General features: G+C 32.7%; 3 protein-coding genes across 3 annotated transcripts in view; 1 reads left to right on the top strand and 2 right to left on the bottom strand.

Annotated features, from left to right (window-relative positions):
• Nucleotides 1-441: 441 nt before the first annotated feature.
• Nucleotides 442-3,638, bottom strand: LOC147809892 (protein FAM200C-like). The gene is made up of 2 exons (XM_087162925.1): nucleotides 3,603-3,638; nucleotides 442-999 (listed from the first exon to the last, which is right to left on the bottom strand). The coding sequence occupies exons 1-2, from the start codon at nucleotides 3,636-3,638 to the stop codon at nucleotides 442-444; spliced, it is 594 nt and encodes a 197-aa protein (XP_087019051.1).
• An 811-nt stretch (nucleotides 3,639-4,449) lies between these two features.
• Nucleotides 4,450-15,726, top strand: LOC107454373 (uncharacterized). The gene is made up of 2 exons (XM_043044181.3): nucleotides 4,450-9,556; nucleotides 14,678-15,726. Exons 1-2 carry the CDS (start codon nucleotides 4,638-4,640, stop codon nucleotides 14,712-14,714), a joined length of 4,956 nt encoding a protein of 1,651 aa, XP_042900115.2. The 5' UTR covers nucleotides 4,450-4,637; the 3' UTR covers nucleotides 14,715-15,726.
• Nucleotides 15,727-21,106: 5,380 nt separating this feature from the next.
• Rrp4 (exosome complex component Rrp4) overlaps nucleotides 21,107-21,850 on the bottom strand; it is a 28,845-nt gene continuing 28,101 nt past the window's right edge. Inside the window, exon 8 of the mRNA XM_043044183.3 lies at nucleotides 21,107-21,237. Within this exon, the coding sequence (XP_042900117.2) occupies nucleotides 21,157-21,237 (81 nt within the window). The 3' untranslated portion in view covers nucleotides 21,107-21,156. The remainder of the gene's footprint in view (nucleotides 21,238-21,850) is intronic.

Here is a 21,850-nt window from a genome sequence, read left to right as displayed (position 1 = left end):
ATTTTTTTGCACCCTAAAAACTTAACCACAATTTCATTACTTTAATTAATTTAGTTATACATATTAGTCGGTTCTGACGTTTAAACTTACATTCTAAACTAGAAATTTTTACCAGTGAGAGCAAATAAAGCCCAACTTTATAATATTAATAATATATTTTAATCAAATTAAAAGAAACAATATAAATATGTAATAAGTTTTCGTTTTTATACTAATCTAATGAGATGGGTGAATTTGATGATATTTAATAAGTTTGTTGATATCAGGTTCGATTTTACCCCAAAACAGTCGTAAGTCGCCGCGTTTGGTTTGCAGCGTTTACACAGCGCTAAATTCACGTTCACATAAATATGACGATGGGAATGCTATCAAAAATCGTTCAACGATAGACCACAATCCAGGGTACAACTGCGGAATTGACTTTTGTTGGTAGCCATTTTTTTATTTGATTTTTATTTCCTCGTTCGTGGTGAGTTCTATAAGTTCTTCGTCCAACTGGGGTGATATTGCTATGTTGACATTTGAAAAAGGATCTAACACCCAGTCTGGTATTTCCAATTTCAAAATGTCCTGGAATCTTTCAATGAAATCACTGTGAAGATTCCCCAAATGTTGGCAGTAGACGAGCAATTCGTCGTTGTTGTAGGATACTGATAAATTGGGAAAATTATGGAACTCACGTCTGCCAATATTCTTTTTGTGTAAGAGCAGCTTGGCTACGAAAGCAGCGACGACATTTTTTGTTTTTATTAAGTTCAAGTCATCGCCTTGAAGTTGGAGATTCATATCATTAAGCAGTGTATAAAGGTCTGTCAGGTATGCGATATCATTCTTTGATGTGATGAGGTTTTCGCACAATTCTGCATCTTTGCTTTCCAAGAACTCTATGACAGAGTCAAGCAGATTGTAAATACGAGTCAGACAATTTCCTTTTGATAGCCAACGCACTTCTGTGTGAAAGATCAATCTCTTGAAATCTTCATCATTATCAACACAAAGCTGATTAAATAATCTGTCATTCAAAGAGTTATTTCGGATTTTACTGACTGCTCTGATGACATGTTACAATGATTGAAATAGTCGTTCACTTAAATTTCTAGCAACTAAATGCTGTCGATGTATAACGCAATGTATAGGAAGCACATCAGGAATTTTCTTTTTTAAGTACGATATGAAGCCTTTTTGACACCCCGTCATAGCTGGAGCACCATCTGTAGCAGCTGATATAATATTCTAAAACGGAATTCCTATTTCATCACAAAATAAGATATAAGATAAGATTCTCATCATAATAAGATATAATATATCATCATAATAATATAAGATTCTCATCATAAGATAATTAAAATTTTATATTTCGACTAGTAAATAATACTACTAACAATAATAACTTATTTAATTACGGAAAATAAATTAATATCATTTCGTATTATACATAAATATGGGTAATTTCTCATAGAATCTTAGTTTATAATTTAGAACTGTTTCAAATGAAAACCGCCGCCTAAGCCAGCGTTTTTATTATTTGTCATATTTAATATTTATAATATATAGAAATAGTAAACAATGTTTACAATAAGTGAACTGTTTAAGCTTACTATACTATTTGACACTGGACGGTAATGGGATAATTATAAAAAAAAAATTCTAACACAAGTTTTTGAACATTAATTGTACACGTATTTCCATTTTATATAAAAATGATGATTCTTACATCAGTAATTTCTTATAAAATGCTAGGAAAATGCTGTAAAATGCCCTTATGTTAAAAACAAGAAAGAAAGTAAACTTCAATTTATGTTAGTTTACGTATGTACAATACTTCAAAACTCTGCATGTTAGTTTTTTTCCTAATGTTTAAAATAATTTCTGGTGCAATGTAATTAAGGTAAAATTGCTCTAATTTTTTAACTATCAGCGATCATGTCCCTTTATCTATCCGTAGAAACTTGTTACAACTTGATTGCGTACGGTGTGCGGGCTATCCTACGAAATCTATGTTAAGTATTTTAAGTTTTTATAACATCATACAGGGTAGAAATATAAACTAATTATTCGTTATTGTGTAGTAGGTGTGCTTTAATTTTAGTGAAATTTAGAATACTATATAAAGTAAATGAAATTACAAATTATACATCGCCCCCCTAACCCACATCAACGCCCCCCATTTTTTCTGGGCCCCTTAACGCCCCCCTCTAGGTTTCAAACGCCCCCAAGGGGGCGTTATCGCCCACTTTGAGAAACACTGATCTACAGGGATGATTTCCCATGCCTTATTCTGTATAATAGCCCAATCATTCAACTCTAGTGTGTCGTAAATAAAGTACTACTACCATTTTATTTCATAACTGTCGTTGAACTTCTAAACTAATTTTTTTGGGTTTATACGTATATGACAGATAATATTCAACTCCGTAGCTTTGTAATTCTGAAAACAATCGAGAAGACAAGAGAACTCCTGATTCAAGTATTTTTAGTTGTTGTTGTTGTTGTTACTTTACGTCGCACTAGAGCTGCACAATGGGCTATTGGCGACGGTCTGGGAAACATCCCGGAGGATGATCCGAAGACATGCCATCACAATTTTGATCCTCTGCGGAAGGGATGGCACCCCCGCTTTGGTAGCCCGACGACCTGCGCGCGAAGTCGAGCACTTTACGGTAGCACAGTTTAACGAGGACCAATACCGCACACCCTCGGTCCCTACACAGACTGATCCAAGTGGTCACGTACACGCACACTGACCGTAGCCAGTGATGCTTGACTTCGGTGATCTGTTGCTAACCGTGTCTTAACGATCAGTATTTTTAGAAATTTTCCTTCGTGGAGGACTTTTTGATGGAACTAACTTGCATTTGCGCTACATTGACAGCAAAATCACAAAAACCTCACACAGTTAGCCCGACGGCAAGGAGATACTATCCCATGGTCCGTCTACCACTTAGGATAGTTTAAGTCAACACTCAGTCGGGATCAGAACTCGTAACGACCAGTCAACATTGGGATTCGAATCTGTAACACCTGATCGAGAAGCAAGCGCTCTATCCCCTGAGACACTGCAGCTCACGATTATAAATTTTAGATTTTAATAATGTGTTCGTATCGTATAACAGATGTTAAGATTTTCATAAATTTATAAAATATGAGCAGTAATCAGCCTTGTATCGATACAGTTTTGAAAATGAGTCCCATTAAAATCTGTTCAGAAAACTGTGTTAAGGGCCTTGGGGGAATTTCAGCAGATTCAATTAAATGTTATTTTCCGTAGAAACAAGGAAAAAAATCCGAAAAGCATCAAAAATTTCAGCTAATTTAATTAAATGCTATTTTCAATAGAATCAAAAATTAAATATGTTACAGCGAAATACTAAAATATTTTACCTCTTTTTCTAAGGCGGACAATTGTTCAAATGTATTCTGAATTCATTATTTGTTACATAACTCCTCCAACAACGAAATTAGCCGTGTGTGTGTAGAGTCCCCTGACTCTAACCCATGATCAGTCTATCACTGAGGATCTTTAACGTCAGCACTGTGGTCGATGGAAGCCGGATGCGGAATTCGTATCAACCAGTCATCTCTGGGATTCGAACCCGGTTCACCTGAATTGGAGTCGAACGCTCTATCGCTTGAGCCATCACGGCTCAAGTACTACTAGATTCTCGCCAAGGGTGAACCTAGTATGGTCTTACTGCCACTTTGTAGCGAGGAAAAAGCTGGTTCGAATCCGGCCGTTACTTTTGGGATTTTCTTATCTAACTTGTTCTTGAGAAGAGCATCAAAAGTGTGATGAAATGTCTTCGGATCATCCTCAGGGATGTTTCCCAGACAGTCGCCAATAGACCATTGCGCAAAGGGCTGGGATAGACTGGTCGGTAGGGCGCTGGGCCATGTCCAAGAGGTTGTGGGTTCGATCCTCGCCGGCCGAAGACTCCCTGTGTAGTAAATGGTGACTGATAAACGTTAAATCTGTCGAATCTCAAAATCCGCCATGTTCCCATAACAAATCAATACTTCTGGGGGTACTGATCCAGGAGTTCCCTTGTCTTCTGGATTGGTTCAAAATTACAAGGCTACGGAGTTAAACATTAGTTATCATAAACCCAATATTGGGTCAGCTGTTCATAAAATAAAATAAAATAGCCCATTGTGCAGCTCTAGTGTGACGTAAATAAACTACGACAACAGATACAACATCACATGCATAAATTTGCTAACTTTTGAGTAGCATTAAATAACGGCTTTCCAATCTTAAAGATAGAATCATTTACAGAAAGAAAGCACTAAGAAAGATTCAATTTACACAAATTATTGAAGGATATCACATAAACACATACATCGGGAATCGAACTCACTACCTCTATTCTTCAGAACTTTTGGTGTAAGAATGATACTTCTCGAAAATGGAGGCTAATCCAACTTCGAAAATTTTTAATACATCGTAATGTGCAGATGGCAACTTCACAAGAAAGTGACCCCACCTATCTATACGGATAATCTATTACGCAATGTCATTAGATATGAGCGTATTAGATCTAGAAACGGTATTTTCATTTATCTTTTAGTTTGAACTTTTTATATTTGGTGTTCTAGACTATACATTATAATTTTTTTTTTAAATTTCTCATTGCTTAAACATGAGTGCTCCGGGTGAAACTGGTGAAAGCAAAGGAGACGATATCAAGGAAAGTTCAGATTTTAGTGCTGGCCAAGAAGATCGTCAGAAAGATAAAATTGAAGAATCTGGAATACCAGACTTACTCCGGAAGTCCGATGAATCTAATATCGGTAATATTGAAAAAACTTCAGAAAACGAAAGAAAACCAGTTTTAGACGATAAATGCAGCATTGATGGTCGCTCTGAAAAACTTTCAGCTCTCGAATCCGTTTCTGAAAAAGTCATTCAAGCTGATACTGGAGAAGCTAAAATTGCTTCGGAAACTACAACTAAATTTATATTAGATATCAAAGATAATACGATAGAAGATTCAATAGAAGTATCAGTTCCAGATTCAGATGTTGAAAGCGGGATTCTATCGGATAAAATTTCTAGGTCGGTGACTTCTACTGTAAAAAGAAAACTTTATTCTGAAGTTTCAAGTTTGGAATATTCGAATGATCTTCATCCTTCAGAATCCCCAAATAAAGTGGTAAAATCTACATCAATGAAATTGGATGTTAAAACAGAAATATCACCGGAATTGCAGGTCAGGGAACGTTTTGAATTAAAGACTCAACTTCAAGAAACCGATTCAACGGAAACTAAAGTTGCACAACCCGAAGTTGAATTAATAGAAAACTCAAGAAATGTTGAATGTGATGACTTTATTAACGAGTCTAAATTAAAAGACGGTGCTTCGTCCAATGTTGGATTAATACAAAAATCAGAAGATGTCGATTGTGGTAAAACGAATAAAGAGTCTATAAATTCTGGCATAGTGTTAGATTTAAGCTCCTATCATCAGGAATTAAATTCAAAGAGAACAGACGTTACATTACCCAATGTTGGCTTAACACAAGAACCTGCAAACTTAGAATGTTATGAAATAAATAAAGAGTCTGTAAAAACTATTAAAGCTCAAAAATTTGATAAAACTGATAACAAAATTCCAGAAAAAGAAAAAGAACTGGATATAGTGAAACTGTATCGCATCCAAAAGTGGCTAAAAGGAATTTCTACTTATGATTTAACGGGAAAATTTATTCCAAGTGATTCAAGCAGCGCTTCGTCGTCTTCGACTTCTAAAAGAAAATTGGAAGTAAAAGATTCGATTTCAGTGTGTTCAAGGGATGGCAATCCCTCAGTGTCACCGAACAAAATGTTGAAAACGCCTGTACAGGACCAATTGGATCCTGTTTCATTGAAATCGGAAATTGCAAAATCTGAAGACAACCATCTTTACACCTGCAACAGATGTTTTCAACTATTCTTGACTCAAGAAGATTTGGATGACCACAGCGCATCCTGCAAATGGTATTTAAAAGATACACAAGTGAGTTCCGATGTAAACCTGGATTTAGAGGGTGAACGTCCCTTGCAGGATAGTCTTGGCAAAAAGTCTTCCCTTGAGTCCCAGCCAGGAGAAAATCTTGGTGAAAAATATTCAATCCCGATTTCGTCAGCATCACAAAAACTAGATTATGATAACGGTCAGCTTCAGCAGTTTTATAAATGTCCTGAATGTGGGTGTTTACTATCATGCACAGATCTTGACTTGTGTTATCATCATGCAGTGACATGCTTTTTCGCAAATATGCCTCGCCCTGATTGCGAGGTAACGCGACCCGATGATATTCTTGATTCCGGAGGGAATTATTCTGTTACACATTCCGATAATACTGTCACTTCCGAATTCCTATACAACATGCTAAATTTTTATAAGACTCAATTTATAATATCAACTATACAGATATCGGAGGTTACGGATGATTATGCTTCATCTTCTGAGTCGAGCCATTATAACTGTCCCATCTGTATAGAACCGGTGCAAAATCAATCTTTGAGACAGCACATAAAAAATAAACATATGAAGAAGACATTTTCTGCTAGAGATGCTGCAAGAGAATTAGCTGCTGATGCGAGCAAGCATGAGTTTGTAAAGGGGAGAGTTTTTAAATGTAAAAAATGTGGTGAAAAATTCAGCAGTTTTGAAGGAATAAAACAACATATTGATGCATTTGCCAAAGGGAATTGCGGTCCGGGATCGCACATATCAGAACCTTCTAAACAAAATGTCCTATCTGGTGCTGTGGATAGAGGCTGCTGTTCGGGTTCAACACAAATTCCAATTCCTATTGAAAAAAATACCTCACCAGAGACTGTGGATAGCGGTTGCAATTCAGAATCGTCACAAATTCCAATTCCTATTGAACAAAATGCCACACCGATTTCTGTGGATAGAGATTGCTATCCAGAATCATCACTAATTCCAAATCCTATTGAACAAAGTACCATATCTGAGTCTGGGGTTAGAGATTCAGGATTATTACAAATTCCAAGTACCAATAATCAAAGTTCTACGAGCTGTCAGGGATTTTCACAAATAACAGAATCTGTTGAACTACATTCCGATTTTTCATCTGCAGATAAAAGTTTCGGTCCAGGAACATCACGAATTCCAGATCCTATAAAAGAGAATGATAGATGCGAATCAGCAGAATGTGGTGACAGAAGGGGAATAGAAGTAGAGGGAGCTTATTCCGACCCCTATGCAAGTAACTATGTGGAAGAGACGGCTTTTACGTGTAGGCATTGTTTTTATGCGTGTGAGCATTTGGATGACATGGTTGACCATTATTCAATTCACGAATTGCTGAGAGTTTGCTATCCGTCAAATTTCGAGTCTCCGGACGCTGTTTCAAATCAGTTCCAAGTGTGTCCTTATTGTTTAAAACAGTTTGAAGATTGGAATGCTTTGACAGATCATTTCCAGTTGATTTACACTCGACAGTTTACCTGCACTATATGTCACGAGTTCCTAGCAACCCTAACTGATTATGATTATCATTTTCAAGAACATGAGACAGATATCATAAAGATATATCGCGATTCACGAAATGATGCTCAGTTGACCAATTCAACTGAAGATCAAGATAATGCCAAGAGCATGCCGAAGAGAAGAAGAAAGAGATCAAAGAAGGCTACAGATAATCAAAAATCTGAAAAGAGCTCTTTGGTGGACCAGGCTAATCATCATTCCCCTAATGCCAAACACGTTGGAGATACTAGTAGACTTAATATCGATACAAATTCATCTTATGAGCAAAAGGCGATTAATGACGACACAATTCTAAATGAAACCAATGAATCAAACATAGAACTTGAACACAGATTTAATACAAGACTTCAAAGCGACCAGTTCGTTCAATCACCTACAAGTCAAGAAAGAGTGTGTACGAATATGCCTTCGGATGAAAATAACAAAAAACAAACATCTGAGAACACAAATGTCAGCTCAAAGTGTGTAGAGGAGCATAAATCCATTGCAAGTCCTCCAAGCCTGGAAACTGTTCAATCATCTAATTACAGAAAAGCTGAAACGAAAAATATGCAGTATGATGAAGAGAACATAAAGAAAGGATTAGAAGAAAAATTTCAAAGAAACCTCGAGGAAACCACATTTGCAAGTTCTGTGCTTTCAGAAATCCGTTCTACACAAACACAAGAAGTTCTGTCTGCAAAGATATCGTGTGAGCAAGACATAAAAAACATTTCAACGAAAAATGAAGAATTCGAGAGCAATTCGGAGACACTTATATCTGTTGCAGGTTCTTCGAGTCAACAAATCAAGCATTCATCTTACGTTAGACAAATTGTTTCCTCAAGTGTATCTTCGGATCAGGAGGACATCACTAAAAAGATAAGTAAGGAATCTGAAAAGAATGTACAGGAATCATTATCTGTTACTCCTAAATCTTCAGTTCCCCAATTTGCAAGTTCTGTTGATCAAGAAGATATCACTAGAGAAGATAATGAAAAAACAAGTGATGTATCTGAAAGGAATCTAAAGAGCTCAAAATCTGCTACAGATTCTCTAAGTCCTGAAATTGTACCTTGCACTCAACAGATCGTTTCCACCAATGTATTTTCTAATCAAGATGACATCATTACAGAAAACAAACAAAAATCTATATCTGCAACATCTAGTTCAGTTTCTCAGCTGGAAAGTTGTATAGATCAAGAGGACGTCATTAAAGAAGGCAAAGAATCTGAAGAAAATAAACACGAGTCTATATCTCTTACCAGTTCTTCTATTTCACAAAGTGCAAGTTCTTGTGATCAAGAAGACATCAATAAAAGAGACTGTAATAAAACAAGTCAGAATTGTGAGGGGAATTTCGAAGCATTCGTATCTGCTGAAGATTCCAAAAGCCCTCCTACCGTTTACATTGAAATTACTTCCACAGATATACCTTCTGATCAAAAAGACATCACAAGAGAGGAAAATAAAGAATCTGAAAGGAGTCTACAGGAATCTATAGCTGCCATAGCAAGTTCTTCCACACCCCAAATAATCAATTTACCAAATAGCCAAGTGATTTTTACCTATACACCTGTTGTGGAAGAGGGAGGAATTAGGAAAGACGATAACGAAGTGAAAAGTTGTCTGGAAGAGTACAAGTCAATTGTAAGTCCACCAGATTCTCGGCTTCCAGCCATCAAAACAACGGAAAATTACGATGCGGACATTTCTGCTGGTGCATCGTCTGATGATCAAGAAGTGGTTCAAATTGAAGTGTCTGGAACTTACGTGATACGACCAAAGAAGGCCAGACCGGAGTCAAGTTCTGCACCTATAGGTGAAATTGCGTTCACTTGTGCTAAGTGCAACATAACATTTGAATCTGCGAGTAACTTCATAGCACATAATATGATGCATTCTATTTTTTGGTGCCTCAAATGTGAAAGAAAGTTCCGTTTAAGGTCAGCCTTCTTAGAACACCTTCAGGAACATACTGGAAGGAAACCTTTTGCGTGTTTTCGCTGTTGGAGGAGTTATGCAACAAATAATGAATTCAGAATCCATTTGAACAATTGTCCACCAGGGAAAAAGAGGTAATATATTTTTGTATTTTGCTGTAACATGTTCAATTTTTGATTCTATTGAAAATAACATTTAATTAAATTAGCTGAAATTTGCTTTTCGTTCTTTTAAAAAAAATTTTTCATTGTTTCTACGGAAAATAACATTTAATTGAATCTGCTGAAATTCCCTAATGCCTTTGTCTCAGTTTACTGCACAGACACATTTCCAAAAACGTATCGATGCAAGGCTGCGCACTACTCGTATTTTATGAATTCAAGAAAATCTTAACAACTGTTATTAAATACGGATACATTTTCAAAAACTAAAATTCATTAACGTGATTTGTCTTAGGGGACAGAGCGCTTGTTTCTCGATCAGGTGCCCCAGGTTCAAATCCCAGCGATGGCTGGTCGATTCGAATTCTAATCCCGGCTGAGTGCTGACTAAAACTATTTTTAGTGGTAGACGGATCATGGGTTAGATTCTCCTTGCCGTCGGGCTAAACATGGAAGGTTTTCCTGGTTTTACCTTCAATGTAACGCATATTTAGATTAGTTCAATCACAATGACCTTAATGCGGGATTATTGTTGAACATTGATAGTCGCCAACTCAGAATCGGGTAACTGTTCAATGCCAGTTGTTAAATGAAATAGAATTGATTATTGTTTTTTAGAGTGAACAGTTATGCATGAAATTTTGATTTTTAATGGTTTTGAAAATGCGTGATTTTTTGGTGATGATAAAATCTCGGTTTCTCGTTGGGGGATAGTCTATATGTTTTAGGGAAAAAACACTTTTTTTCGAATTAAAATTTAATACTAATAATTTAAAACTAATAATTTTTGTTAGATTATTTTTTAGTTTAATATTCAATGTTTCAAAAATTTTATTAGATACGAATTTCAAAATGTATTGTACTTCAAACATTTATCTTTTATAATCATTTGATGAAAATAAAAAGCATTGAAGCTATTATCTTTTTTTTTTTAAATTGATTGCATAAATATGTTTTCAATTGCATATTAGATGTGCTGTTATTTAAAGAATCAGGCATATTTGATCCAAAAGGGGTGAAATAAACATTTTAGTCTATAAAAAGAAACTTCCTTTTTTCGGTTCTGAGGAATTACACGGATGTTTTAATTATTATTCCCACCTTTCATTAAAAAAAATTAACTCGAATCTTTTTTTTATCTCATTTATTAGTAAAACCTGATATTAAGAACATAAATATTGAAGGCAGGGTTTGTTGATTTAAATCAGCTTCACTTAAATCGCGATTTAAATCAACTGATTTTTTTATATATATTAATTTAAAAAGTTAAAAAGCAGTCTTTTAAATTAATTATACTTTTATTAAATTATTATAATTTAATTTCAAATCGCAGAATGAAAATGTCGATGTTATTAAATTAAATAACCCAGAATTGTGCTGTCTCATTTATCAATAAGTATTTTTTTCTCATAATATGTTTACAGAATCTTTGACATTGTCAGATTTTCTAAAAAGAAATTTCGTGAAAAAAGAAAATTCCAATAAGTACATAGATTGTTTAAAATTTGTTTAAACTTATTCATTTTTAATCCTATATCAAAATAAATATCCTAATATAAAAATATATAGATTAAATATTAATTTATTTTTTGATGAATGACTACATTTATAAACACAGTCTGTTACATTTATTCTGTCATTTTAAAAATCAAGCGAAAAAAAAAGGAATTGCAATTTTAAATTAAAATCATGGTCTGCTAATTGAAACTTTGTTATAATAGTTAAAGTATTCTTTAAATTCTCTATTTCATCTGGTCTTTAAATTTCAATCATGCATTTGCTACGCATTCAAACCATAATATAATGAAAAATTGTTTTAGGTAATTAGAGCTTCCAAAATATTGTTATAATATAGTTTTATTATTTTAATTAAACATTTATAAAGTTTTTTTTTAATCATAAATCAAAGTTCTTACAGTGTATTTGAATTTAAAAAAATCTGATTTAAATCAAAAAAATCACGAACCCTGATTGCAAGTTTCTTATTCGTATTTAATATGCTTTATCAGAGCGTGAAAACAAGCCCCAACTAACTTTACAAAAAATCAGTAAGAAAGCTGAAATTACATCACGCTTCAATTTATCTCGCGAGATCTCGTCGTCTGTTCAAAGTTAGAGTTGAAAGCTGGATTACTTTATTGCTGTAAGCTCTTTTTTATTTAATTGTTAAACAGCCAACCCAATTTCAATTTTATGGCTACCATTATTCAACTCCGTAGACTTGTAATTTTGAACCCAACCCAGTAGACAAGGGAAATCCTGGATCAAGTATTAAGAGAAATTCGCCTTCGTGAACGACTTTTGAATGGAACTAACCCTCACATTTTTGTTAAACGAATAGGAAAGTCACAAAAAAAGTCTACGGTTAGTCCGACGGTAAGGAGATACCAAGCCAGGAACAGTCTACCACTGGAGATATTTTACGTCATCACAGTGCTCGGTGCGAGCAAAATTCATTTCAACCAGCCGCCGTTGAGATGCGAACATGAGTCGTCTCATTGGGAGGAGAGCACTCTTTTGGTGATCAAAACGGGCTACAATTGGCGCAAAACGAAACTTTCTACTTATGGCAACGCTTCGCATGCTTCCTCCATAAGTGTCTGGATAGTCATAGGAGATGGAAGAATGTTGCTGTCGATATTTTCAAACAGAATAAATATTTTTAAGTTAAGAAACTTTATGGAATTCAAAACTGCATTAAACATAGCTCTTAAAGAAAGAATCGTGGAAATTTAAGAAAATAGTTAGAACAATAAAATGCGAAAAATATTACGGAAGAAAATGTAGTATGTTCCCATATAGCTGAGGAGAGGGAAGGGACAAAACATGGAACCGGTCTCATCCTCAGATGGTGTATTTAAAGGTCTGGTTTCTTAGGACAAACGCCTTATCTGGACGTCAGCGGAAAGTTGACGTAGAGCTGACTCCAAAAAAATACTTTTTTGTTAGCTCAGCGTGAGCAGTCGGTCCAACGCAGACATTATCTCTCATTGCGCATGCGTTAATAACGTAAACAAATAGTATTTATTTTGAATTTGTATTGATTTTGTTTTTGTCGACCAATGTTTTAGAGAACAAATAATGACTTTGTTCAAGAAAAAACACATTATAGCTGAGCTAAATGAAGAGTGCTATGTTTAACGAAGATGCTATGTTTAATGTCAAAATCAAAATCTTGGCTGATTTCAATGTGCTGTTGGATGTTGTCCGCCATTGCTTTTGTGGTTAACGTCACGTTGTAATCCAACTGCAGTTGAGTTGGACGGCAATTGTAGTTCAAGATGAGCGTTCAATGACGTATACTATCAAACTCGCAAATGGACCAATCAGAGGTTAGCGCTGATTTCCAGCTGACGGCGTCTTGTCCTAAGAAATCAGGCCTTAAGAGTTGCGATCTCGAATCTCCTGAGTCACCATGACTCAAACCTTTAAGATTGTTCTTCATCCAACGATCAGATGAATTGCAAAAAATTCGATCCGATCATTAGAACAAAATTCATTCAGGGTGGTTAACTTGTTCGAATTGTACAACGGAAACTACATCAAGATCATTATAAGCGTCAAATTTTATAACAAACTGGGTAAGAAAATGGAGTTATCATGTCTGCCGTTTTTAAATAACCTCAAAAGAGAAATTTAATTGTTGATAATTTTGTTTCACATAATTTAAGTTTAAATTAAACATGTAGAATAATGTTGAATTATGTATATTCATAATGGAATACAGTTAAAAAAATACTAAGATGGGCTCTGTAGCCACTTTATTTGTTTAAAAAAAAAAAACTTTGTGTTTAGAATAAAACTATTAAAGTTTAAATATGCTAAAATTGCATAATAAGTTCATTTTTTCGGCACCGCTTTCTTTTTTTAAGAATTGGTCTGATCTACCTGTTTCAAAACTTCATTTGCTTCAAAAATATATAAAAAGGAAAAAACAGTTGACATGTTTTAAGCGCTCAAAAACAGGCGCCTATTTTCAAGACTTCAGACGTGAATAGGAAGAAATAAGTGATTTAAGACTCTGTTATTTTCTATTTATATTTTTATTTATAAGACTTTGAAATGAAGGAAAAATGTAAATAGGAATAGCTTCAATATAAATAGGAATAGCTTCAAAAATATATAAATAGGAAATAACAGTTGGCATGTTTTAAACGCTAAAAAACAGGCACCCATTTTCAAGACTTCAGACGTGAATGGGAAGAAATAAGTGATTTAAGACTCTGTTATTTTCTATTTATATATTTTTATTTATAAGACTTTGAAATGAGGGGAGAAAATGTAAATAGGAATAGCTTCAAAATAAATAGAATAGCTTCAAAAATATATAAATGGGAAATAATTAAAATAGGAAATAATTAAATATTTAAAAAACTTTAAAAAATGTATATAAATAGGAACAGAAAGAGTTTCAATATAAATAGGTATAGCTTCAAAAATATATAAATAGGAAATAACAGTTGGCATGTTTTAAACGCTCAAAAACAGGCACCCATTTTCAAGATTTCAGATGTGAATGTGAAGAAATAAGTGATTTAAGACACTGTTATTTTCTATTTATATATTTTTATTCATAAGACTTTACAATGAGGGAAAAATGTAAATAGGAATAGCTTCAAAATAAATAGAATAGCTTCAAAAATATATAAATGGGAAATAATTAAAATAGGAAATAATTAAATATTTAAAAAACTTTAAAAAATGTATATAAATAGGAACAGAAAGAGTTTCAATATAAATAGGAATAGCTTCAAAAATATATAAATAGGAAATAACAGTTGGCATGTTTTAAACGCTCAAAAACAGGCACCCATTTTCAAGATTTCAGACGTGAATGTGAAGAAATAAGTGATTTAAATATAAAACTAAAAGTTGCCAACAAAAATAAAATAAAGGTGGAAAAAAACTTTCAGACTCTGTTATTTTCTATTTAAATATTCTTTTACTTAAAAAACTTTTTAAAAAATGCTCTATGATAAAATTTTTAAATTTCTTGATTTTTTTTCCCATCCTTGCATTTTGTAATTTTAAACCTATGAAAATTGTTTATGAAATATATTTTTTGTAATTGACTGAGATTCATGCTTTTTTCAGAGAATCTGAAAGAGAAGACAGAAATCGAGGAAGTTAGGAAGAAGCACTTTTGTAAATACAAGAAACATTTCTTAAAGTTCAATATCAGTTGTATCAAGTGCGAAGACGCAAGAAAAACTAGCACAAAAATTGGAAATTTTTAGATTTTAAAATTATTTTAATTGATGCGGATAAATTTTCGAATAATTTGGCTTTAGTATGTGAAAGTTATAACTTATTAGCAAAGTGTTTAAATTACCCGATTTATTCGTTATTTTAGAAGCATCTTTTTATTGCTTTACATTAACAGTGCAAAAATTGTATAAAAACAAAATGCAAAAGTTCAGTGTAGAAAGTTAACGTTAACACAAGTTAGTAAGGAAAATTTCTAACACAAGATTATATTTTTAAGTGAATATTTTTATTAATGAATGTGTATACGTTTTCGAAAAAAATTCTTTTTATTGTGTGTAAGTTAACTTAAAATCCATTAACAAAGGAATTAATTTGAATTTACCTAATTTTATTTTTACAAAAACCTATTTTTAGTATTTTACACTAAAAGTTTTTATATTACAATCTACATAGGAATTAAAATATTTATCACAATTTACAAATGGAAGTTAAAATTTTCTACATTATTTTCCAAATTTAGTGAAAATAAAGATAAAAAGTTGCAAGAGGCATTTTTACGCGTTTAGATAAATGTTCGAAAAAGTTTTGTATTTTAATCACGTGCTTTTAATAATTGTAGGTGTTTCTTTGAATTTTATGTTACAAGTGTCAAGTTTTTACAAAAGCGTAAGAAGACAAAATGAAATTTGATTTTATAGAGTATGCATTTAGACAAATTATTAAATATTGTTTTTTTTTTAATATTGCTTGTTTCTTCAATTTATGCAATTTTTTAATTTTATGTGCGAAATTAAATTGTTTTTTATGTAAAATTAAGTATATTATCAGATTGTCTTGCTCAGTAGGATAAATTTTTCACTGCTATTTTATGTCATTTTTCTACTTTTATTGTATATTTATGAGAAAGAAATTAAATAAAAATATTTATTATAAAACGTCTCACATTATTTGGTCACACGCTTCTCACTATACAGGAGACTTCTTCATTAGTCTACAATTTAGAATACATTTATAAAACTAATATATAAATGACCAGAAAAAAAACCTTGTGAAAATTAATCACTTGAAAAAGATGAGATTAACATCAAAACCAGTTTGATTGCTCAGCGAAACATGAAGTTTTTTATAACTGGGGAATTCTCAAAAGGTGGGAACAATAACCTAAAAGCTAATTCTGGATTCTATTGATCTTTATGCTATGCAAAATATCCATTTATAAGGGTATAATATAGTAAGACTTATTTAAAATTTATACTATTTGTAAACATTTAGAAACTACTTAAAAAATTTTTTGCGGTGTTAGATTGTCTCGTGGTTAACATCGTGACTGTCCAAAATTGGTCCTCTTGATTTACAGGGATGAGAGTAGTCAAAGAGTAAAAAAGAGGAAATCCAAGAATGAATGTATATATATATATATATTTCAAAAATGCGAAAATACAAATCATGATGCGTAATTTTTAGATGGCTTAAATACGAATCACGATGCATAATGTTTAAATCGCGTGAATACGAATCCCAACGTCTAACTTTTTAAATAACGTATAAATACGAAAATCTATGTTTGATACTACGCCGACCGGCCTGTGTAAGGGTTAGGAAACTGCCCTTACATCAGAAAGGTTCTGGGTTCGAATCCCGGGCAAGGCATGGATGTTCTTTCCTTCTCTGTACTATCTGTCCTTACTGTGAGAGCAACGTTGGCCCACTTAATATGGTGGCCCTGAAGGAGTGGCCAACAGGTGCCTGTGTGACCTAGGTCATTATCCAGGGGGGCATTGGACAAAAAAAAATGTTTTATACTACAACCGTATAAGCGAATCACGACAATGGATTTTAAATTCGCATGAATACGAATCACTAAAAAGGGCTTTATAAACGCGTAGATACAAATCACGCCATTGAATTTTAAATTGAGTCTCGCAAATAAGAATCGCAATGTACGATGCTTAAATCACGTGAATACGAATTGCAACGAGCAAATTGTAATTCAGGTAAATAAGAACATCGATGTTTGATAATAAAATCGCGACTTTGAAAATGCGTGAATACAAATCGCGATATTGGATTTTTAAATCTCGTAAATAAAAATCACAATGTACGATATTGAAATCGCACGAATAAAAATCGCAAAGCGCAACTTTTAAATCAGGTAAAAAAGAAAATCGATGTTTGATATTAGCAGATTCTGGGCTTGGTATTTCTAAAAGGCTTCTTTGCATTGCTTCCGTTTAGCCATGATAAATAAAAATTAACAAGATTAATCAAGGTGCGTAGCCAAATCATTTAACAAAAAATAAGCACTTTTCAAGCTCTCAAAAAATATTTCAAGCACTTTAAAAAATATCATAATTAGGCAGGGTTGGAAAGTTTTTGACAATCGACGGCTTTATCTTGTTTTAACCGTCATTTCAAAAAAAAAAAGAAAAAATACCTTTTGGCATTGTTTTTAACAATTGTCAAAAATCATGAAATTTTGAATCATGTAAAACGAATGGCGTTTTCATACGCTACGGACTGACAATACACCGAAATAGATTGTGGTTGAATTAATTATGAAAACGTTGAATAGAACAATGTGAACTGTGTCTTTTTGCATAATTCGAACCGAAAATCAACATAGTAAAGGAAAAATCTCATTTTGGAAAAGGGAAAATTAAGCACCCAATAATAAAAGCACCTTTAAGAGCTTTTAAAAAACGAATATAAGCACCTTTTAAAAACGGCATGCACCCTGTTAATTGAATGGGCAAATAAATATTTTCACTGCAAATCCTGCGCTATTTTTTTTTATTATTTCGCTTGCTTTTACCCCAGCAGGCAAGAAACAGCGACATCTGAATTACGAAAATACGAACTATCTAGCGGGTGGGCAGAAATACGGAAAATCTTATTTTCTGCGCGCATAAATGGAGAAAATAGCTAAAATAAGTAAAATTGCGAAAGGATTGTTGGCTACGTAGATTGACTTTTCAGTTTATATTTGAAAATCGGAAATAATTATTTTATTTCAACGACTGAATTTCCAGGTAGGTATTTTATTTACATCACACTAGAGCTGCACAGTGGGCTATTGGCGACGGTCTAGGAAATATACCTGAGGATGATCCGAAGACATACCATCACAATTTTGATCCTCTGCAGAGGGGATGGCATCCCTTCTTCGGTAGCCCGACGACCTGCACGCGAAGTCGAGTACTTTACGGTAGAACAGTTTAACGAGGACCAATACCGCACACCCTCGGTCCTTACGCAGACTAATCCAAGTGGTCATCCACCCGCACACTGACCGCAGCCAGTGATGCTTGACTTCGGTGATCTGCTGGGAACTGTGTCTTAACGATCAGTTCACTGCGGGACCCTGAATTTCCAGAAAAAGCGGAATATTTATTTTAAAAAAAAAATCGAAACTTTTAAAGAATCGGAGTTTTAAATAAAAAGGCAGACTGACAGAAGCGAAAATCTACTAAAAAGTGGAAAAATCTCATCCCTTTGATTAGAATATATTAAGGTATTCATAGAAAACTTTTGCAATAATTTATATTAATTTCTGTTACTCAACAGAATTATAAATTTACTTTAAAACTTTTTCTTTGAATTTAATATGAACTACCTCTTGAGAACTGAATATTTTTCTGTTTTGTTTGGCTATATAAACAGGTTTTGCTTCACTATTTCTTTCCTCAGCAGTGATGTGTTAGATTTTAATAATTTTTCTCACTTACAAGGGCGCCGGCAGTATAATATAAAACGGGGCGCAACCCTCTAACAAACTACCCCCCCCCCCGAAAAAGTTTTTTTTTTTAAATATTCTGCTATTATATTTTGTTTTGTTATTATATATACTTCCATCTTTCATTTTTTCTTCAAGATACATTTAATCATTGTTAACAAGATACTTAAAAAAAAAAAAGTACGAATTTCTTGTAACTTGCAAATTTTGCCATGAGAAACTGTATTGATGGCGCTGGCATAGCTACTGACTTTGAAACACAAATAACTACAAACAGTAGTTTGTATACTAACATGGTATAAGTAGTTTGTATACTAACAAGCTTAGCATTGGTATTTATTGTGTTGATGAAGTTTTACAGTTGTGAGACGTCAGTTTATGTTATACACCTTTGTTAAACTAAATAACTAATAGAAAATATAATACAGGGTGTCTATAAAAGAACTCCGGGGTTTTAAAAATTCATATCTCACTAACTATAAAAGATAGCAAAATTTAGTCGATTTCTCTGAAAAGAGTAACTTAAAAGAGTTACTAAAAGAGTAAAGTTTTACTCATACCAATTGGGAATGTTTGTATCAACTGTTGGCGGTGCTGCAGGGCGTTGACCTTGAAATGGCGTCGCGAAATTTGAAATGATGGCGACTCCGCAACAAAAGGCTCAATGTGTTATTTGGCATAGAAACTAAGTCTTTAGTTACCGTACAAAGTGCAGAGAAAATTCGTCCTGTTCAACATCTCAGGGAACGAATAGTCAATTGTGTGCTAACCGTCCCCCCACACATGCTCGCCAGGACATGGGAAGAGGTAGAATACCGTTTAGACGTCTGCCGTGCCACTAACGGGGCTCATATAGAACTTTACTAAGCGTTAAAAAAAAACTTGAAAATGTAAGCTTTTCAGTCATGTATAAAACATGTATGTATGTTTTTTGTTTCACTAAAATATTTTGCCTCAAAACCTCGGAGTTCTTTTAAAGACACCCTTAAAGTTCTTTTAAAGACATTATTTATATTTTAATAAATGAAATTTAAAAATATAGCTTAGATATCTGCCAAGTTTGTGCATGCTCAATGTGCATAAGAAAAGAGTCAAAGATGACTCAGAATTCATTGAAAAAGTTATAAACAGATTTGGACAGCAAATAAGACGATTACAATTCTTGTTTGATTAAAAAATTTTATAATTGTTATGTATCAATAATTATTTCATTATTTGTTTTTGAATAAAAATATTTTTAATTAAAAATTTTTATAATAAAATTGTTTTTCTGTATCTCTTTAATTGTTTTTTTTTTTTTTTTAAAAAAAGCCAGGGGGGTGCAAGTGCACCCTTGCTTGCAAAGGTGCACTTGCACCCCCCTGGCTAAAGCAAGTGATGCCCATTGAACAGTGCACAAAGCCGTGAACCATGTACATTGCATGTCGGTTAGCTGATATTCAAATTTTCTTATTTAAATGTGACAAAACAATATATTGTTAGATTTTGTAAACATTGTAAATGAACAGGATAATTCAAAAAAGTAAATTATTAGAAAAAAAATCGTAGTAATTTAATTCAGTATGATACATTTTAAAACAAGGGTGACAAACTTTTGTCCTGTGTGTGCACGAGCACTGTATTTAACAGACGATCATTCATATCGCCTGGATGTTGGTTAAACATTCTAGTTTGTCAGTCAAATTTTCAGAAAACCTGTACTCTTCAATATGATAAACTAACAGCAAAGTTGAGGAATAGTCTATAAGTTAACTAACAAGTTATCAAGGAGAAAAAAATAACAATAGGATTTCTAATATACAAACTTGAATTTCTGGAAAAGACATGACATAAAACTTGACTAAATAAAATAATTGCTGAAGGGATATCTAACAAAGTATAGCAGGGGTCTGTCTAGGTTTTTCTGACAGGTACCTATTTTGTGAAAATTTAGACGTAATTTGTGAAAAATTAAAAATTATATTAAAAAATCAACACAAAAATATGGATTTATCGTTTCTTAAGGGATACAAAAATGAAATTTTAAGAAAAAGTATTTTGTGAAACTACCGTTTTTCCAAAATTGAATTTGTGAAACTACCGTTTTTCCTAAAGTTGAATTTGTGAAGGTACCGCTAAACGGTAGTAAATTCGGCCTGGACAGACCCCTGTATAGTTTATAGGTATTTGGGAGTTAAATTGAGAAACCAACTGAATATTACCCACATCATATTGTTAACCATTTCTTTCAAGTATGGTTGTTTTATTAATTCTTATAAATTCCAAAACGTAAAAAACTAAATTCATTTCCAGGTGACAAAGATGCTTTGTTTATATATATATATATATATATATATATATATATATATATATATATATATATATATATATATATATATATATATATATATATATATATTTATATTTGTAAAGGAATGATGGAAACTGGCACTCTATACACAGCGTCAAAAGATTAATATCAGGCATATCATTTTACATTATATATGTCAAAATCTTGGAAACTCTTTCATGGGTCAGTTATAATTTAGAAATAAAAGGTATTTAAATGAATTTTACAAAATGAGGCATCAAGAAATACAATATTTTTACAAAAGCAACAAATTTATTAAAAATATAAAAACTTTTTTTGCAACTATTTCTTTTCCAGCTCTATTCTTTCTTCAACAGCAGTAACAACCTTTTTTATAATTTCAGGCTTTAGCAATTCCTTTACCTATAACATTAATTAAGAAAAACAGAGAAAATAAAAATTATATCGTAACAAACGATTTGATTAATTATACTTAGAAACAATTATCAAGCTGTTTAAAAATAAATTGCAGTAAAACTATCAGAATTAACACACTTGTTATAAAACATTTCTAATTATAATACTTATTTAGTCCTAAAATTTGTTGTCTTTTTATCCACAAAAGCAAAAGGAAAAATTCATTTGTAAGTCTTTCTCTTAATAACTCTAGAACTATTCACACTAGGATCCTGAAACTTACGAGAAATCTATACCACAGGAGAAATTACTAATTTAAAATATAGAAAAGTAAGTTCAGGTAAACCTAAAGTAAGTCATGAGGTTTTAATTCTTTTAAATAAAATTTGAAAATAACAAAATGCATAAATTATTCAAAAAAAACTTCACCATTGAGTAATCTTAAGTTATTCTCTTATAATTTATTCTCATTTCAATATGTTGAAAATATCTTTTTAATATTTGAAACTTCATGGATTAGTTTAAGTTTGCCTGAACTCCCTTTATTCTATACTTTAAATTTTAAATTACTTAAAAAGTAGGAGGGATAAAACATTGCATAATACAATTTAGCGTAAAT

The sequence above is a fragment of the Parasteatoda tepidariorum genome, chromosome 5, assembly GCF_982258835.1.
Source record: "Parasteatoda tepidariorum strain Cologne lab strain chromosome 5, Ptep-v5.0, whole genome shotgun sequence".
In the NCBI taxonomy this organism is placed as follows: Eukaryota; Metazoa; Arthropoda; class Arachnida; order Araneae; family Theridiidae; genus Parasteatoda; species Parasteatoda tepidariorum.
This window is presented reverse-complemented; position numbering and strand designations above follow the sequence as displayed.